Here is a 16,443-nt window from a genome sequence, read left to right as displayed (position 1 = left end):
AAACACTACCGCCTCTTGTAAGACTTGGGACCTGTCAACTGTCATGTTGCCAAGACTCCACTTGTCAGCAAGGTCGGCAGCCAATACCTTCCAGTTAGGTCCCAGGGGGCCTCTCTTGGTCTTGACTGAGTGGAATAATGCAGGGTCTTCATCAGCTTTGTAGTCCTGTAAAGCAAAACAGAGTCAGAGATGAAGAAGAAAACCAGAAGCCATCCTTGAACCTTGCCAGACGGCTTTCTGCAGCGAGAGACCCTGTGCTTTGACACACAGGGGGTGCCGTCCCCACACGGCACCTGCAGCTCGCATCCCATTACTTTTTACACTTTTATCTCAACTATGTAATTAGGAGTGTTGAGTGATAGCAGCCCACCAAGACTAGCTGCTGGGCTGTTAAGTGTTTCATGGTTTTAGCCGACAATCATGCAGACATGCTGAAGAACTAAAGCATGCCCACCTCACTGTCTACAATGCCTGCACGCGGTGACACTGGGCTGCTTCTGCCACTGTGAGCCACTACTGCACTGGAAACAGACCAGACGCCCGGCTTCTGGGCTTCCCTCCTCCCTTTCCAGCTGGATCTGTGTCCTCTAAGTCCCTCACTGTCATGAGAGGCAAGGATGGGTGACTGAGTATCTTCAGTGACAGCAAGCCACAGATGACCCCAAAATCTATGATTCATGCACGTAAGCTGTTTCCCTCAGTGCATCCTGCCTGACAGATTGTACTTATCCAAAGTTCCTGTCCCTCTCCCCTCCTCCCTCCAGCTCCCTCCATCCTCCACTCTCTCAACAGAAGTAAAGTTATTTTTGGGGTATGCACAAATGATGGGAACTTCACTAGCTGTCACGATATAGGCCCAGGGTCAGTCTAAAGCCTAGAGACAACGCTCCTTCCAGGCCGGCTTCTGGGGCCCCAAGGTGCCTCACAGCACTGGTGAAGGGCACAAACACTGCAGAAAGTACCCAGACAAGGTCCAGGGGAAACCCTGGCTAGAAACTGCAGTCCCTAGGTTAAGAGCCGTTCAAACAAAGCATGCACAGAGCACGTTCCAAAGTACAAAACAAACTTTTCCAAAGCAAAGAAAGCACACTGCAAGTGGCTGCTGGGAAGTGACCAGTTAGTAAATGCATACGTCATGCTAATAATTCCTAGGGAGGGCTCTAAATAAGCCATGTGAAAAAGAAAAAGACTGAGGATCAGGAAAAAACTAAACTTTTAAGAAGCATGCTTGGGTAAACATGACTGTGGACAGGAAGGCATCTCAACACGGTCTCAGAAGCTAGAGAAAGGGCTGAAATTATTAAATACGTGAACCTATCTCAATGATTTGAAATAGTTAATGTGGTATGGCCAGGACATGAGGCCAGTCAGCATTGCGCAGGAAGGATGCACAGGGATGAGCTGCCCTGGAGGGGCAGGACAACCAGAACCAGAGTCACTCCACCTGTCTGGGCACAACAGCACCGACTTCAATCTCTGCCAGCCAGGATGAATTTGTAAATTCCAACCCACACCTGCATCATAAAAACTAGCATGCCAGACTCAGGAAAGTAGGATCACCTAACTGAACAGGTGATCCCAAAACTTGCATTCACAGACGTAAGCTACCTAAACAAATTCATATCTGTAAGTCTCCAGACCATTCTCTTCTAACACAGAGGCTCAAAATTAAAGCCCACCTTTCTCCCAAATTAAAAGCAACATTATCTCAAACACCACTTCCAGCACCATTTCCCTCCATCAAAGCCCCATGGAACAGCTACCACAGGATGATAAGGGCCAGAACACAGGGCGGGTTCCTAGCATCAGTCTACTTGAAAGAGGCATACAAGACAAAACAAAACAAAACAGGTACCCAAACCCCAAGAAGTATGTATTAACTACCAAAAGAGAAGAGAGAACATTCAGTCAGAATCAAAACCAAACAAAACAAGTCGAGAACACACCCCTTCCAAAAGACAAGTGGCCTTCATATTTAAAAGTAGAAAAAAACCAGGTAGTGGTGGAGCACACTTTTAATCCCAGCACTTGGGAGGCAGAGGAAGGATGATCTCTGCAAGTTCGAGGCCAGCCTGGTCTACAGAGCTAGTTCCAGGACAGCCAAAGCTACACAGAGAAACCTTGTCTCACAAAACAAAAACAAAAGTAGAAAGGCAGGCATACCATGTTTATAATATTTCAACAATTAAATTCTAATCATCAGTCTAATCCCCAAAAGGCTGGCCATGATTTGTCAGCTTATTCTTGAGAAAGAACCCATCCCCCTTTTCTCTTATGGACTGGGGTGTGATGTGGCTATGGCCATACCAGCTATGTTTTTCTTTTCTTTTTACAAAAACTGTAAGGGAACTGAATAGTAAACACCACATTTCTGCACGTGGTTATAGGTTGTATCATTGTTTTATGTGCCATTAATAATAAAGGTGCAGAAGGCTAATACGTTATCACAGCAGGGAGACAAACCTCAATTCTGGACGTAGTCAACTGTGAAAGCGAAGAGGGAGCAAGATTTCAGGACTGAGTATGGAGAATTGTGGAGGTGCTGTGAACATTAAGCCTGCCCACACCCATGGGAAAAGTACATACACAATAAAGTGTACACAATCACCTCTAGGGTTGAAGGAATAAAACCAATGGCATTAAATAAAGGCAGTCCATACACCAGGGCCAAGCAACTCACGAAGAAGGGAGAACTCGGTTTAAACTCTGACCACATCAATCATTTCCAGGTCTGCCACAAGAGACCAGCAAAGGTGTCAGCTAGAGAAGGGTCAGAATAGAGAGATACTCCACTCTCTTCTACCCCAGCTTCATGCCAGGCAGACACTTCACACATCTACAGAACCCATTTGCAGTAGATGCAGAAACGAAAGAGACTGAAAACCTTGTGAAAGTGCCACTCAAGATCTGACACTAATTCTGAAGGCACACCTGCGAGCCTTCATCATCAACGTGAGGGAGCCATGGCTGCTTTTCTAAAACGCATCATCAAGCTTACCACCCACTGAGGAACTGACATGGCTCCCTACACCCAGACTTCAACCACTCTTTAAAAGATTTGTTCATTTTATGTGTATGGGTGTTTTGCCTGCACATATATCTGTGTACCCCACATGCAAACATTGCCCTCAGAGGCTAGAAGGTGGCACTGGATCCCCTGAAACTGGAATTACAGAAGGCTATGAACCACTATGTGGGTGATGGGAACTGAACCCTGGTCTTCTGGAAGAGCAGCCAGTGCTAATCCACTGAGCCATCTCTCCAGCCCCTACTGAACTCTTTGATCTCCGTCTGTCCTGACTCACATGACTGTATCACACAGGGCAGCTATAGGTGTCAGCAATCCCAGGAAGTAAACATTTAAAACACCAAGAAGCCAGTCCCAACACCAGGGGTGTCCAAGTGGGTCTTCCTGAGGTGGAGACACAGAACGAAACCTTCTCCTCTTTGTTTTCTTCTCTGGAGTGCACAGCAGCAAACATTAAAGACATTACACTGAAATGTAATATAACCCAATTATCAACACTAGCACCTTAACTCTGACAGGTGAGGATAACGTACCTTGTCAAACCTAGACATTCTGCGTTAGCTAGTTTGAATCTGTAAATGTTTAATCAGTTGAATTAAGTAGCATAATATGAAAAGCCAGGAAGCGGATGTAGTTTTCACAACCTCAATTTTGTATTTCTACAATAAACATTAATTTCTTTTTTGGATAGCATCTTCTTGCTGAGTTTTATTGTTGGGTATCTGATTTGGTCTCTGGATATGAAAACTGGTCGATTTATATCCATATCACAATGAACAAATATATTCCTTCATGTATGACAGTTTCAGCATACAGAATGCAACCTCAGCTACCAATTACAGCTGCAAATGAGCAATAGTGTGGAATGAGACAGCCTGCTGGCTTTGTTAGTATTCTGTCTCCTCTGGGATCCCAGGGGGAAAGAGTGGCTCTGATGAAGAGAAGCCCCTGGCTCATGGTTTATTGTGCTTGCCACCAGCTGCAGACTTCTCATCTCATTAGTTCTTTTAGAATACTGTGGGTGAAGACAGCTGCAGTCTACTTGAGTCTTCAGCTCCTGGGTATTCTGAAGGCTGAATCTGCTATGCGCTTCCTGTAATCCTTGAGAAAAAAGAGCAAATTCACTAGGCCAAGGAAACACACTTAAAAAAAAAAAAAAAGGTTTTAAAATCAAGTTTAAATGGAGTGAAATCTTATTATACTAAGGTGCATTGTGTTTAACATTTTTTGTGATATAATTTTAATTATCCAGACAATGCCTAGAGGCCTGGTCAGGATAAGGGCCTAGTGAAAGCATCATTATCTAGCGAGGTGCACCTTCCAACAGTCCTTGCTCCTCCAGCAATAGTGCCCGAGTGACACAAAAGCATAGGACGTGAGACACGCTTGCATTAGTGCTAACCAACGCTGTGTCACCGAGACTCTTATTTAAGTAAAAATGAAGGCGAATGGAGTCAAGATCCCCTTGGAGAACAAAATAAAGTATGATATGGTAAATAAGTGGATTAGTGTCTCCACACTGGAGTCACAGAACACAGTCATTAAATTCGTATAAGGAGCTGTTCTGCCCTGGAACAGGAAGGCGGCACTACCTCTTGGGTACACATCTGTTACTGACTGCCACTCTCAACAGAGACTCAACAGAAACCAGGTTCATTTTGAAGACAAAGAATATTAGTTTTATGAATCTTTTAGCATAGTGGCTGTCCCCCCAAATGTAAGCATAAAACCTTTGCTGAGCCAACCTAAATATGTCCTTGAGCCCAGATTTAACTCATGATTATGAATGGGGAAGGGAGTAGGAGGTGAGTTTCTTGACAGCTTGTGGAAAATCAAGATGAGCCCCAGACACCAGAAACTGCTTAAAAGTGCGCCTGGGTTAGTACAGGCGAGGGTAAGCAGAAACAGGAACAGCTACTCAAAAGCACCAGCCTTAGCAATCTCCCTCCCCACACACACCTGCTCATAAAGACCAGGCCCGGCCCAGCCCACATAACCCGCTGCCCACAGGGAGTTTCACAAAGTAAACATTAGGATCCTGCAGCCCGCTATCAAATGTTCTACTTTAGCATGCGATGATTAATTAGGTGTCTATTCAAACAGCTCAGAGATAATCACTAAGTTTAAAATGCATGGGTACTACTGCTCAACTTAGCAAAGCTTAGGAGGAGGCTACACGAAATGTGAAGACAAGCATCAAGTACTCAGTCTATCAGCACCACTCCATCCCTTTTTAAATATTATGGCCCTTAGAAAAAAAGAAAAGAAAAGGTCTCTAATCCCAATGCTTACTGTATGCTGGAGTTGACAAAAATGCAAGCCATACTCCAGGTCGGCATGTTTAAAAAAGTGTTTGCATTGAATGTTACTATAGCAAATAATAGAGAAAGAAATAACATTTACTAACTTGTTTAAGAAACTGATTTCAACAGTTCTTTTCTGTTTTTAATTACATCTCCCCAGTGACTCCTCACCCTTGCAGGTTCCCACAGAGTACCATTAATACAGAATAAGTAAATCTCATTAATTCAGGTCCTACCACCTTGGAATTCATAATCACTGGCATAGGGGCCAGGCTGAAGTTTATCTTTGCATGATCTATGAAAAAAAGATTTGCTACACAAATTAATAGAGTAACAAGATCTCAGGAGGGCTGTTTAAACAGTTCAGAAGTGTTTTAGAGCAATTCAGAAGCCTTCATTTGCATATAATTATTATGCTAATTACAAATCATTCTTATCTATTCATTAAAGCAGAGTCCCAAAGGACCACTAATTGTCAATAACTTGTTGGCCTAGTTTCTGTTACTGAATGTACCTCAGAGGAACAAAAGTGCATTAAAAATATTCTATAATGCAGCCCCTCCATGAATCCTGCTTTCCAATGAATCCTAAAATCTGCATTTACAAACACCTGTATGGAGATCAAAGACATGCAAATCAGAACGTGGCTGAGAACTGTGGACAGACTGTGTCAGTCTTTCTAATTCTACAGAGACCCTCCCAACAGCTCTGGAGTGGCAAGATGACCCCAGATGGACTGTGGGTGTCCATCACAGCCTAGCCACCTATAGCCACTGGGGTGGGTCACCGCTGGCAGTGCTAGGTTCAAGAACCTCCAGGCCAGCGGCTTCTTCCTGCTTTCTAATGCTATCCTTTCCTTGCCGGAGGTCAATGCTGTGTTTATGAGGGCAGACCCCCATGAAATATCAACGTCAGAATTTCAGCTCTGGGAAAAAAGTTTACTACTAAATGTGGGATGTGACACACTGTACATCTGACAAAGAGGAAGGAAAACAAACGGTGCTCCCAAAGGAGATGTCGGTGAGGTGCACAGTGCAGATGCTTGGGCTGACAGTGCATGAAAAACTACCTGTGGTCCCCTCCAGCCCTTCCCCCAAGGGGGCTGAGTTTACAGTTTTGGGCATGTTTTATGTACAGAATTACCATGTTATTTATTGTTATTATTATTTGATTTTCAAGACAAGGTTTCTCTGTGTAGTTTTGGTGCCTGTCCTGGATCTTGCTCTGTAGACCAGGCTGGCCTTGAACTCACAGTGGCTCTGTCTCCCAAGTGCTGGGATTAAAGGCGTGCACCACCACCACCCGGCTCTACTTATTATTTTAACATTGCCCTTACTATATGTTAATATATTTATTATACCCCTTAAAAATGAAGAGACTATGACCCTGGTGTCATGGCACACGCCTTTAACCTTCATACTTAGGAGGCAGAGACAGATGAATCTCTGAGTTGGATGCTAGCCTGGTCTTCACAATGAGATACTGTCTCCAAAAAAAAAGAAGAAGAAAAAAGAAAGAAACAGCTGGGTGGTGGTGTACATCTTTAATCCCAGCATTCCAGAGGGAGGCACAGTTAGAGGCCAGCCTTCAGAGTGAGTTCTAAGACAGCCAGGGCTACACACACAGTGAAACCCTGCCCTGAAAAAACCAATATATATATAAACAACTCCTGAAAACACACCCAACAAAAATGAAGGCATTTGGGCTGGCAAAACGGATCAGCAGGCCAAGATGCTTGCCCTGTAAGCTGATGACCCAAGTGCAATCCCAGAACCTATGTAAAAGTGAAGAGAGGAACTGACTCTGCAATGCTGTCCTGACATTCACATGTGCACCACGTGCCCCACCCCGACATCTCCATATATGTACATATTATATATATGTATGTAATAATTATTTTAACGCAGGCATTTAAGACTCTAGATACTAATGATATAAGTTTTAACACATTATTAACATGCCAACATCAGTAAAGGTGCTCCTCAAACATTGATTTTAAAACCAAACTGCACCTGAAATGTTTGGCAGTTCCTTAACACTTCTGTTCCTTCTAACTGATGGCGTATCGCAGAAGACACCACATCGAATGCCATCAACTAAATGGGGAATGCCCTTTGCTGGGCCGGGTGTGCTCTACCTGCCCCGCAGCTCCTCAATCCAGAGTCCTGTGTGGTCTGTCAGCATTGAAATTACTAAAAGCTATAAAGCCATTTCCTTTCCGTAAAAGCAGACTCCAGCACACACCATCATTCGTGCCGGCGGTTTCACTTCTGGATGAGCGAGGCACCCCAGCACCCCAGCACCCTAGCAGTGTTCTCAGCCATGACCCTGGGAGGGGAAGGGTGTTTCCTGCCTAAATATGGTACCCACGACCCCAGAGCAGGAATTAGGCTGCTGCCCTCAGTACTACACTCTAAAAACAGGACTGGAAGACCTCTGCTCCTGCTCAGCCTAGGGAGCAGTCTCTAAGTATATCACAGTGCCGCCAGAATGACCACACCTTCAATCCCAGGACTGAGAGACAGGGACCAGCCTGGTCTACACAGTAAGTTCTGGGCCAGCCAGGGCTCCAGAGTAAGTCTCCTCAAACAAACAATCAAACAAACAATAAGTAAATAAGTAGAGTGACACTTCTTAAAAAGATTTTAACAGGGAATTGCTCAAAAACATTTTCTGGCTCTCAGAATTCTCCCCTTCCCATCCCTCCCCACTATTTTTCTTCTAAGACCTAGTTAGTAGTGGGATCCAGTCAGAAAGTCATTTTGTGAAGATGTTTTTACACACTGGTTTTTAACAGAAATGTACACATGGAAAAAAGCAGTATGTTATTTGCCCACAAGAGGGCACTGCTGCCAGCCACGTCTCCTAACATACCAGGCGCTCTCTAAGTCCGTGCTGGAAGTACTTGACCATGTAAGGCAGCAGACTAAAGTGGGAAAATATTTTCACATTTATTTTTAATGGTAACCATGCTTACATTTATTTATATCCTCTTTGAAGATGGTGGGGCAGGGGGAGGGGGATCCTTTACTACTCAGCACAGAAAAAGATCCTGTCGAGGGCTTGCTTCACTGTGCAGCAAAGGCGAGTGGGACAAGTAAATCCAAAGTGTCTGTTTTTCAAGAACAAGCAAGACCAGCCACCTCAGACTGGAAGCTACTATACACCCTGTGCCCATCACAGTGGGTCATAAGCCTTCCACCTTCATACGTGCATCATGAGCAGAGCTCCTCGAAGTCACTCATACACATCAGTGATCAGCTACAAACTTTTAAGATGGAGCCAACTCCTGCAAGCTGTTCTCTCTCTCTCTCTCTCTCTCTCTCTCTCTCTCTCTCTCTCTCTCTCTCTCTCTCTCTCACACACACACACACACACACACACACACACACACACGCACACACACACAGCCAAATCGCAGCTATGTGGACAGACTGATGGCTTATCCTGGCCATCAGGGTGCCACCCCCACTGGTTAACCTGGAACTTTGGGTGAACTAACCCAGAAGAAAACGTCAGCTCGAAAGCTGACAAATAATAATGATTCCACATGGTTTGAATTAATATTTATCAACCTTTTCCAGCCAGATTCTATACTATTATATATGTAATTTTTAAGAGGGGGGAAACCCCTATACAGACTGTTCAGGAAATATATTCTTCTATCTCTTCAAGATTATGCAGTTTTTTTTCTCTCTCTCTCTCTAGAAGCAGTGCAGTAAAGCACATGCTACCAAGACTACCCATCTAATACATAATGTGTAGACATGGTCTAACGAAACTCAAAATCTAAAGAAAAGACAATGCCCAGGCCTTTCCAAAGAGCCTGCTTCTGAAAATCAGGGAAGATGGACTAATGAACCAGGAACTGCTCCTCTGCCCTACGTAAACTAACAGTGCTCTCTCTCTCCACCAGCTCTAGAAAGGAAAGCTGCCAGCCTGCCTTGGTGTAAATAAGTAAAGACTGGGCCTTGGCTTCCAACTGAGACTCTTCTTGCTCCCAGATTCCTACTCACTGCAGTCTCTCACCTGTGTGTGAACAGGAGCTGTCCCTGGGAAAGCTGAGCATTCTATGCCTCATGGGACTCTCCACAAGACTGTGAGGAGCGGTGAGCTCTGCACTTCAAGGGAGGGGGCCTGTGTCCTCCTACGAAGGACATGGCACCACTAAGAGGACCCCCAGGCTTGTTGCCAGACCCTGTGTGGAAAAAGCTGCTTACAGGAAGTTTGTCTCCTGGAAAAAGATGTATGTGTACAGTCCAGAATCAACGACCCCAGGATCCTGGTCCAGGCAGTGCTACCAGGGCACAGTAGCATTCCAGGACCACACTGAGAGCTTGCAGGGGGAAGGCAGGAAGGAAGAAGCTCTGTCACACAGGCAGGTGAGGAGGAAGGGCTCAAACAGCAAACAGCACTGAGTAAAGCCCAGCAAACTTCAGCAGCCCCACTTACTGAGTAACCACAGGACGGCTGTTCCAAGCTCTGCAGAGGACCACTGTGGGAGGGCCCTGTGTGCACCCTTTCCTGTGACCCAGAAATAGGTTCCTCTTCCTGTCAAGGAATGCCATCTTCAGTGATCTATCACCATGTTCCTAACTGTGTCATTTTTGGTTTTGAAATGCCTCATGTGAAAAAAAAGTACTTTGACCACAAATAAAAATATCACAGTTATACTGAAACACGAGGGAAAAAAATGTTATCCTCTTTGAACCTGCTGCATTTTAAGATGGGGAAAAATACTGTGTATCACTATACTGAGCTACATTTTTATATTTTAAAACACGGTGTGTGAGTGCAAAAGCGTAGGTACTTGCATACCATACCACACGTGTGGGGAGCCAGAGAACAACTTGCAGGCGGTGGAAGTTTCCTTACACCATGTGCATCCTGGGGACTGAACTCAGGGTTGTCAGCAAGCTCCATTAGCTGCAAAGCCATCTCAATGCGCCACAACACTATTTCTAAACCTTATCTTTCCAGCAATCTAATACTTCTGAGTTACTAATACAGGCTTATTACTAACTTCTAGAAACCTATCCTGGAAGTTACAGTCACACAGCATGTGTTGAGCCAGAATGGCTGACAAACTTTCTCATTTCACATAAATATCTTTAAATGTGGTTCCAATTTCTCTTTTTTAAAACTCATTTCTTTCAAATGACTTTCAAACTGAAGGTCTCTGCTGTGAGTGGTGTGCACACTTCAAGCTCATGAGCCTTCCTCTCCTGGGAAGTGACTTTTGTATACAAATCATGGAAAGCTACTTAGACAGAGTGCTGGGCATGATTAAAAGGGCCACATTCAGATTTCATACCTTAGGAAGCAAAGCAGAAGCAGATGTCAAGTGCTGCCTTTGTGTACGTTCTGGACCCAAGCTGAGGCTATGCGTGAGCATCTCATCAGGGCCGTTAGAGAAGACCAAACATTCCGCTGTGGTTATGCACCAACAACAACCTTAGAAGGGGCAATCTTTAAACTGACATTTGGATGTTTACGCTGCACACATGACTCTTTACAATCCAGTAAGACACTTTTTAACCTGAACAGAAACAGATCACAAAGAGCAGCTCAGAGTCTTTGCAGAGCGGGCAGCACCGTGTACTTCCCATGGTGCAGGATCTGGAAAGGGCTGCAGCAGCACTGTGCGCATTCCTGCATGCGTATTACTGCCTGCACGGTAAGACCTAGCCTGTCTGAGTCTCTCTTCCTTCTTTCTTTGTAGCTTGTATTTTTCTGAGATGGGGGTCTCAAACTCCTGAGCTCAAGCAGCCCTCGTCCCTCAATCTCCTGACTTCCTCCTTTAAAAATATCAGCAGCAACAACAAAACCAGCAAACGACGACGACGACAGGAAAAAGAAAACCCAGCAAAGCACCACTGGAAAGTCCCCTCCACATCGGGACTCGCCTCTTTCTAGTGAGCACAGTGCTGCCCAGGGGTGTGAGCAGGAACACAGGGGCTGCGATGTGAGCGGACAGAGGTGTTCTGCTGGACAGTGTGCTCTGTGACGGCTGGACTCCAGGGACAAACCCTTACTGGCACTCCACTTCAGTGCCTCTTTCTCTTAAAGAGGAAGTCAGTTTTGCAAGGTGGATACAGTCGAATGAGCAAAAGAAACTGAGTGAGATACTTATATAGAAATATCAGACAGCCCACTGGTTTCTTTAAGAAATAATATCTCTAAACCAAGTCTTACCGAAGTTTCCCAAAAGGTGCCAACAAAACGCCCCCGATAACCCACACACCGACACGCAGGTGGTTCCTACAGCGACTGTGCTGTGAGCCTAAGTCACACTGACGGACTTTCACAGCAAGTCTTCGCCTCTAGAGTTTTCAATTCTACGGACATGTTGAAGTACTCAGCCTAGCATGCAGGCACACCATGGGTCAAATCACAGTCCCTCCAATACATGGTAAAATACAGTTCCTGAGAATGAGCAAACACAGCAAGTCCACAAGAGTGAAATGTGAGCCACCTAGCAGCCCAGCAGAAGGGGAGCCCTAAGGCAAGCAGGAGTCACTATGGACTGAAATGTTTAGACCAAACCCATCTGCAGTGACAGAAAACTCCCACCAGATGGAGTGAAGAGATTCAAGCTTCCTTCCACATTCTTGTTCTACTCTCAATTATTTTACGTTTGCCCTGATTGACAGGCCTTGGCTACCTATTTTCTCAAAATCACAAGTGCAACTGGTTTGGTTCTTATAAAGCAAACAGCAGGAAGAAAATAAATGAAAATAAACCGTTTAGTTTTGTTGTTAGGAGCGTGCTCTGAGCTGAAGAGATGGGTCTATAGTGAAATCGCTTGCAGCACAACCAGGAAGCGTTCAGACCCTAACACCAGGCAGCTGCGTGTGTCTCCCATAGTGACACACAGGCCTAGACCCGTAACCCCAGCATTGAGGGGTGCAGAGAGGAGAATCTCTGAGGCTTGCACAGTTCAAAACAAAACAACAAAAGCAAACCCACCAAGCTCTGGGTTCAGATAGGGTTCTGGCCTCAAAAGAATACGGTGGGGAATTAAAGAAGTCATCTGATGCCCTTTGCTCTCTGCGTGTGCCCAGGAACTGTACACAAAAAGTTGAAAAGCAGTTTCTAAGAAAGAGAGAAAGAGGGAAAGCAAGCAAGAAGCAAGCTGGTTCACTCAATGTAAAGTACAAACCCAGACTTAAAACTCTCACTGAGCTGGGGGTGGCGGTGGGGATGACCAGCTTCTCCAGGAATCTCAACTTGGAGAATCCCACTGCCTTCAGAAGGGCGCCTGAATTTCCTTTTTCCAAGCCACCACCAATACATTTATTTGCGGTACAGAGTTAACTCCTTGGCCACGACTCCACAGAGGTAGCCAGATGTGGCAGGGACTAAGGTGATAAAAATCTGTGAGTCATCTGACCCACATATAGCGCTGGGACCAAGAAGGTAGAAGAGTTTTATTTCAGAACCACAAAGGCAGAGCCTACTGCTATTCAAAAGTTCCACACAGGCCTAAACTCAACGGTGCTTCTTTACAAAGCTGAGGATGAAGCCTGCTTCTAGGCTGCAAGGGCTGGCTGGGGCAGTGGTGACTCAACCCACTAGGGGCAGGACCCCATCCCATCTCATAACATCTTACTGGCTCTCAACTCTATTACCATTCCATCTCCAAAGAAGCACTAAGAACTGGTGGCTGGCATGAAATGCACTCTAAGGACAGCCTTGTTTGTCCAGGGAGTCCTACTCTGCAGTTCCTCAGGGAACCTCTGACTCACTTCTAACCAATAAATGACTGTGAAGATGAAAAGTCACTGAGGTTACATTACCTGGTCACTGACTGGCCATATGTAAAGACTGTAATACAACTTACACAGCTAAAAAAGGGCATCTCCAAATCTATTTCACATGTCTTCCTGCCCTGACTCTTACAGGCACTCAGTGTACCAAAGCCCTGCTCTCCTTTTTCAGATACTAGGGAAGCATATCAGACTGGCCCTTCCTCCTCACCCTCCTCGCCCCCCAGACTATTTAGGAAGGGCTCTCTATGGGACAGAGCACTCCTTCCATCCAGTAAGTGTAGCACTCTCTCCCATGTGTGCCTCAATGACTTTAGTCATCTCCTGACTGACAGTGAACACTTAAACTGCAGTCTCCAGTCCTAGGTTTCAAGACCCGTCACACTACACAGGAGAGTCAGGTCAAAGGACATGCACAGTGGTGATTCTGATACATCAGTTCTACAGATTCTCGCACTTGGCCATAGGTCAAATACGAGAATGTTTCCTGACAAATCCCACTGTGGTCAAACTGGTAACAGATGAATGTTTATTCCAGTAAAAACTGTTGCTTGCACAGGCTCATCTTAATGATACCTCCCCCTTCCTTTCCTGCTCTTCCCTACCATACAATCACCACAGGCATAGTGCAGACGCCTAAAGAACAGGCTAACATAACAGCGGGACTCCTCCCTGAGGTCCAGTTTCTATGCAGAAAAGACAGACACATGAACCAAGACTGACGTGAGAGAGTGATGGGGGCAGGAAACAGGTGTAATACACAGCCCCTTCAACCACGGCAACCCTATCCATCTTTGCCTTCCTGGGCCTGAGTCCTTGGTGACCTTTTGTCCCTGCAGCACTGTGGACCTCTACTTTTTAGCGAGATCATGGTACTGGGTTGGTCGTATCTAACTGCAAAGCTCCCACTGACCTTGGGAAGCTATCCCACGGCGGAGCTGGTAGATGGGAAGTGTGCAATGACATGCTGCCTGCTGTGACAACACTGCCCTTTTAAAACTGCAAATATCTTCTTTTAAAAGATACTTTTATGTATTTATGTGTATGTGTGAGTACTGTGTCAGTTTATGTGCACCAGCCACTCATGCAGGCCAAAGTGCATCCGATCCCCCTGGAAATGGAGTCAGAGAGTTGTGAGCCACCTGACGTGGGAACTGAATCCATGTCCTCTCCAAGAGCAGCAGCTCTCCAGTCCCTCAAGCTGGGTTCTCGTGATGTCAGGTCTGACATCCTACATGGTATCAGTTGCACTTTCACTATCAGGACTAAGAAAGCACACAGACCAAAAGACCCACAGAACCACCTGTGCAGCCTTTGCAGATGCAGGCCCTTCTCACCCGCAAGGCAGCAGAGCAGAAGGCTGCCTTGGCCACACTCTCAGACACTGTCTACTTTTGTCCCAGGACAAGAGCAAAAACTCTTCATGCTCCCAGTAAAGCTGGGCATGTCCTATGCTCTACTGAACCATGAAGGTCCAGGTTTAGTTGATGCCACCATTCTATTCTGCCTGGCCAACACATCACTTCAAACACCAACGTATTAATGCTGTTCCCAGGGCACCCAATCCTGGCTTGCCACACTGCTCTCCCACCTTGTCTATGGCCAGCCAGCCTTCTGACCAACTCCTCTCACCCTAGACACTTCTCCTCCTTCCACCATTCTTCTACACACAGTAAACAATGGCTAAAAGACACCCCAACAAAAGAGCAGACGCCATCTGAACGATCTCACTTGAACTGATTGAAACAGCCTTGAACTGAGGTTAACTTCAAATCGCAGTACAATTAAAAACAAACAAAGCAAACCCCAGGATCATCCCCACTATTCAGTGCCCACACATTCTGTCTAGCCTGGTCACTATCAATTTCAACCCCAGTGTTTCTGATAAAGGTCGGAGACCTGTTTTAGAAAGTTTAACTTTAAATTTCACAGTAAACCTGGACATTTTGTATTTATTTCTGTCCTGCTGAGCTGATAACACTGCTCACTTCAGAGACTACGCACTAAAAAGAGAAATGGTAGAGGACACTGAACACCCTACCCTGTCCATGGTTGGAGCTCACTAGGTTTCCTAGTGGCTGTACCCAGCAGGACTACATGGGAGGTTGATAGGACCATGGGCCTGGGTACCAGGTGACTGTAACTAGTAAGGGCTGGAGGTCTTTTGTTCCACTCCTCGGCATTATTATAAACAGACCTCTGGAATAAAGTTCTGGGCCGGTGGATAAGGATCCAGGCCCACCCGAGTCTATCCTGTGTTTTCTCTGTTTCTCTTCTCTCTATTTCTAACTAAGTGTCTTATACCTCATTCCTCAAGAGTTCCTGGGGTAAATAAATGTGGGGGCTAGTCTCCCACAGTCCATGACAAACCAAACCAGGGAGGTACCACAAAGCAGGGGACGATCCTTGGCTATCCTAGCTATAAAACGTGTACAGCTGCACCTGCAGATCAAGAGTTACCTGCATACTCTGTTTTATGTAAAGGCCCAAGTTAGTTTTTACCAACCTTATGAAACCGAAACAAACGAGGGTCTTCACCTGATGTGGGGAGAGGACACTGAGTCACAAGAGGCAGGCACAGATACCTACACTGAGTAAAAATCAAAACAGCTAGCAAGATGGCTCAGTGGGTAAAGGGCCTTGTCACCCAAGCCTGATGACTGAGTTTGACCCTGTAACAACCCATGTGTAGGTGGAAGGAGAGAACCAGCACATAAAAGTTGTCCTCTGACCTCTGTGTGTGCTCTGCAATTGCATTAAACACACACATACAAAACTGAAAAAGCTTAGCAAACAAAATCATCAAAAAAGCATGCTAGCTGGTTAAACGATCATACACCAGACGTTTCTAACAAGACTAGCCTTAACTGAGCTAATGAAAACTTATGTAAGGAGGATTTTTGCTTTCTTACTCTTACACAGGAAGTATAACAGATCTGTGTGACTTTAAAGCAGCAAACAGAATACTTTTGGAAACATTTCTTGAGCAAACACTGTCCAACATATGCAAGGTACCCTTCCCCTTCTTAAAGGGCCTGCCTACAGCTCAGAAAAGGACCACTTTCTCTTCCTCCAGGGCCTCTGTTGCCTAGACCAGACCTGAGCGCCAGGATCATTTCAGTGTAGAAATGCAAAGACAGAAAAGAACTTTGAGACGTGAAGGGGACACATCAAGATGCCATCAAATAGTACTCACTGCTGGTTCAACTTGACTTCGATCTGCAATGTCTATGTGGACAATTTCAACAGTTTTCCATGTGTTTGGATCTAAACCATGAACCTGTGAGAAACAGAAAACTTTAGTGTGTTCTTTTTCAGGAAAGCACTCCATTTCCATATATCA

At 45.4% G+C, this 16,443-nt stretch overlaps 1 protein-coding gene across 1 annotated transcript in view; it reads right to left on the bottom strand.

The window, feature by feature from the left end:
* The window catches only part of Pitpnb (phosphatidylinositol transfer protein beta), a 51,546-nt gene that overhangs the window by 17,770 nt on the left and 17,333 nt on the right, over positions 1 to 16,443 (bottom strand). The window contains exons 7-8 of the mRNA XM_059248950.1: positions 16,297 to 16,380; positions 88 to 165 (exon numbers count right to left, since the gene is read on the bottom strand). Of these exons, the coding sequence (XP_059104933.1) occupies positions 88 to 165; positions 16,297 to 16,380 (162 nt within the window). The remainder of the gene's footprint in view (positions 1 to 87; positions 166 to 16,296; positions 16,381 to 16,443) is intronic.

This window comes from Peromyscus eremicus, chromosome 23, assembly GCF_949786415.1.
Source record: "Peromyscus eremicus chromosome 23, PerEre_H2_v1, whole genome shotgun sequence".
NCBI classification, from domain to species: Eukaryota; Metazoa; Chordata; class Mammalia; order Rodentia; family Cricetidae; genus Peromyscus; species Peromyscus eremicus.
The sequence above is the reverse complement of the archived record's forward strand: the minus strand, read 5'-3'. Positions and strand labels throughout refer to the sequence as shown.